Source organism: Pteropus alecto, unplaced genomic scaffold, assembly GCF_000325575.1.
Source record: "Pteropus alecto unplaced genomic scaffold, ASM32557v1 scaffold30, whole genome shotgun sequence".
NCBI classification, from domain to species: Eukaryota; Metazoa; Chordata; class Mammalia; order Chiroptera; family Pteropodidae; genus Pteropus; species Pteropus alecto.
The window spans coordinates 452605-456492 of NW_006429782.1; the positions used below are offsets into that span (position 1 = coordinate 452605).

Sequence of the window (3888 nt, forward strand, 5' to 3'; positions counted from 1 at the left end):
GGCGACCGTCGGAGCAGTGGGTAGCGCGCGGGCCAGAGCCATGGCTCGCGGCGGGATGGGTGTCCGGGGACCGGGCTGGGCTTTTAGGACGCCCGGGGCCTTCTCCAGGTGGTCCAGGGGCTGCTGCGTCGGATCAGCTGGGGGGAACCTCAGCTACTGGCTTTGCGGCTGGGGCCTGGAGAGCGGGGATGCCCCTCGGGCTGGAAATCCGGAGTCACGCGCCGCGGGGCGTCACCATCCCTCCCTCTCCCTGTGCACCTTGGGGCCCTGCCTGGTGGCGTCACAGATAAGCGGCCGAGAACCCTGGCTACCAGCCCTTGTTTCCTGGGCGCGGCGTTCGGTGGGTACAGGAGCGTCCGGAGAAGGGCGGGCGGGCATGGGCGGGCAGCGAAAATCTCCGGCTTCCGGGCGCAGGAGGGTTCGTCTCCGGCGGAAGGAGCCTTGCTCCGAGAGCCGGGGGCAAGCACAGCCCGCAGCCTTGGACAATGGCTGCTGTGTCAAGTACCAGGACCCGGTGCGCACAGGACCCCCACACCCGCCGGCGGCGCCCCGCGCCCGCTGGGACATTTCGTGGGGTCCCCAACTCCCCCCCCCGGGGCCTCGGTATCTCCGGTTAAATGCACCCCGCTGCGCAGGGTGCGTGCACCTTTTAGGAGGAGCCGACTTTCCCTGCTTTTTCGGCAGGGCCCTGTCTTTTTCGGCAGGGATCCGCCTGGGATCCCTCCTGCCCTGGGGACCCAGGCCAGATGAGGATCCCCGATGTCCGCCACCCACTCAGCGTGCCCTTGCCTTGCAGTGCGCGTCCCGCGAAGACTGGCGCTGTGCTCGGTCTATGCACGAGTTCTCCGCCAAGGACATCGACGGGCGCATGGTTAACCTGGACAAGTACCGGTGGGTACCTGCCTGCCTGGTGGTGGTGGGCGACAGGGGGAAGGTCAGCGGTCCGGACCTCACCTGACTGCCCCATCCCACCTCCAGGGGCTTCGTGTGCATCGTCACCAACGTGGCCTCGCAATGAGGCAAAACCGACGTAAACTACACTCAGCTTGTCGACCTGCACGCCCGATATGCTGAGTGTGGTTTACGGATCCTGGCCTTCCCTTGCAACCAGTTCGGGAGGCAGGTGCGTGGCCGACCCTGTGCCCTGGGAGTCCCTGTGTGCGGGCGTGGGGAACTGGGTGTGTGGAACTGGGGACCAAAAAGGGGTAGAGGCCCCTCTCCACTCACCCCAGCGTCCCCCGCTCACCACAGGAGCCAGGGACTAATGCCGAGATCAAAGAGTTCGCCGCCGGCTATAATGTCAAATTCGATATGTTCAGCAAGATCTGTGTCAACGGGGACGATGCCCACCCGCTGTGGAAGTGGATGAAAATCCAGCCCAAGGGGCGAGGCATGCTGGGAAAGTGAGTGGAGGAGGGGAGGACAGGCTGGCTCACCAGGGGCTGTGGGGGCCGCCGTTGCCACAGGGTTCCTCGTGACTCTCCCCTTTTCTTGTAGTGCTATCAAGTGGAACTTCACCAAGGTAGGTGGGGGTTTTGGGAAGGGGGGGCTAGACCAGGACTGCCCCGCCGAATGGGGCAGCTGGTGCGGGCCTCTCCACCTGACGCTGCCCCTCCGGCAGTTCCTGGTTGACAAGAATGGCTGCGTGGTGAAGCGCTACGGTCCCATGGAAGAGCCCCTGGTAGGTGCCTTTGTAGGGAGGCCACCTGGGTGGGGCCGCGGGAGGAAGGGTGCCTGACTGTGCTGCCCCGCAGGTCATCGAGAAGGACCTGCCCTGCTACCTGTAACCCACAAGTGCGCGCCCCTGCCCGCGCCCGCCTGTGCCCCTTGGAGCCTTCCACCCGGCACCCATGACGGTCTGCCTGAAAACCAGTCGTTGGTGGGGCAGACCCGAGAACCCGGCGTGCACCCCCGCTGGAGGAAGGACCCTCGGCCGGCCAGGCTCGCGGCTCACACCCCCTGCCTTGTGGGAATAAAACATACAAATTGGCCTGCTGGGTACTCCTGCCTCCCTGGGGGGTCGTGGGGTGTGGAATTCTGGGGTTCAGAGGGCGGCTCCACCCCTTGTGCGCAGGCGCACTGATTCCTCCGACCCGGGTCTGGACCTGGGTATTCCCTAGCCGGCTGAGGCGGGAGGGCCAGGGGAGCCGGAGCCCCCAAGCCTGCTCATGGAGTGCTGTCCACAGCCCCCCAGGAGGGTCGTGCGGGTCCTGCACCAGTTGCTGTTCTAGAGGCCCCGGACCACAGCTGGCCTGCAGTTGAGGGAGCTGTCCTGGGGTATGGGGCACCCCCATTTCCAGTACTCCCAGGAAGGCCAGCAGCAGGGGTGGGCAACTGCCCGTTTGTGTGTCCCCTCGGTCAGGCCAGTGCTCCTAGGAGGGGGGGCTGGTGTCCACCCTGTGTCAACAGGACCCAGCTCTTGGGCTCTCCGTCTGTGCCGTAACCGTAACCAGCACCACAGAGGGACACACCAGGGGGTCTGGGAAACTGGTCTCAGCACCACGAGGGTCCCATGGGCTTCATGTCTAGGGGCGTGAGGCAGCAGCCTCTGGTGTACGATACCACCAGCCTGGTTCAGTCAGTTGGGAGACACCTGACTCACTGCGTTGGTGCCTATGGCCCCAAGGGGTAGAGGTGTCTCTCCAGTCTGGCTGTCATGTATGTGGCAAGGGGGATGAGCCCCAAGACCGAAAGAACGGCCTCACGGGGGGTGGGGTGCATGGAGTGAGCCCATTTCAGACAGCATGCCGCCACCCTCTGCAGATGGCAGCCACCCCTAAATGCCCTCCTGGAGGGCATGTGCAGAGCTCCCCCACCCTGCGCCCTCGCTGTCCCTGGGCTGGAGAAACAAACAGCCTGGGAAGTAGTGAAAAGGCACATATATTTAAAAAAGATCTCTTTACATATGTACAGGAATTACTATAAATACCGTAGAAACCGGGGGCCACCCCCACCAGCTCCACAGATTCCGGGCCCTGGGAGAGGCAGCTGGGCAATAACTTAGGGAGCAGAGAGCAGGGAGGGGGATTGCATATATTAATGGGGTCTGCCCCACACAGCCCCCCAGACGGCGGGGCCCTGAGCACCGGGGGTTTCCTGAGTTTCCAGCTCTTGGGGCCACCCAGTTTTGTGTATTTCAGGGGTTCCAGGCTTTCCAGGCCTGGAGGGCAGGAGAGGCGAGGCAGGGAGGGTGGGCCCCACGTGGGCCCCACCCACAGGCCCCGCCTGGGCGCCTGGCCCCTGGTCCTGCGTGGTCCTGCGTGGCGGGGACCGTCACATCACCGCCACCCCCCAGGCAGGGTTTCAGGGGGCCCCGCGGGTTGGTGGCACCTTGCCAGGGGTCTGCCCGGGCGCCACCGGGAAGGCACTGCAGTGGAGGGTCGGCCTGACAAGGGGCACCCCCAGCCCCTCCTCTCAGTAGTCGCAGAGGACCAGAGCCCTGCTCACCACCCGCTTCGGTACAAGGCCAGGACTGTGTCCGGGTAGACATGGCGTATTACACATAAATAAGTCTCATCCAGGAAGAACGCCCGGTGGCGGCCCAGGCCTAGGAGTTGGGGAAGTGGGGGCTGAACTGGATGACGCTTTGCCGCTCGGTGCCCCCGCCGCCCCCAGGCGCACCCGGGGCTCCTGCACCCACGACCAGCTGCTCGGGGGGCGGGACAGCATTGAGGGAGCGCAGCATGTCCTCCAGCACCTCCTTGAAGTTGATGTCGCAGCCCTGGTGGTGCACGAGGGCCGCGGGGTCGGGGGGGGCGTCGGGGGCGCCCAGCAGCAGGCTGCTGGGGGCAGGGGTGGGGTCCGGTGGCAGCGGGAAGGCGAAGGGCGAGGGCGTCGCGAAGGCCTGGGCCGGCGGGCTGTAGGTGAGGTCCAGGACCTCGCCCGGGC

The 3888-nt window shown here is 65.5% G+C and overlaps 2 protein-coding genes across 2 annotated transcripts in view; one reads left to right on the plus strand and one right to left on the minus strand.

Annotated features, from left to right (window-relative positions):
- GPX4 (glutathione peroxidase 4) overlaps positions 1 to 1991 on the plus strand; it is a 2292-nt gene extending 301 nt beyond the window's left edge. Inside the window, exons 2-7 of the mRNA XM_006904046.3 lie at positions 797 to 891; positions 979 to 1123; positions 1252 to 1403; positions 1498 to 1522; positions 1622 to 1681; positions 1755 to 1991. Coding sequence (XP_006904108.2) covers positions 797 to 891; positions 979 to 1123; positions 1252 to 1403; positions 1498 to 1522; positions 1622 to 1681; positions 1755 to 1787 — 510 coding nt within the window. The 3' untranslated portion in view covers positions 1788 to 1991. The remainder of the gene's footprint in view (positions 1 to 796; positions 892 to 978; positions 1124 to 1251; positions 1404 to 1497; positions 1523 to 1621; positions 1682 to 1754) is intronic.
- An 873-nt stretch (positions 1992 to 2864) lies between these two features.
- SBNO2 (strawberry notch homolog 2) overlaps positions 2865 to 3888 on the minus strand; it is a 46973-nt gene continuing 45949 nt past the window's right edge. Inside the window, 1 exon segment of the mRNA XM_025040942.1 lies at positions 2865 to 3888. This exon segment is cut by the window's right edge and continues 80 nt beyond it. Within this exon segment, the coding sequence (XP_024896710.1) occupies positions 3548 to 3888 (341 nt within the window). The 3' untranslated portion in view covers positions 2865 to 3547.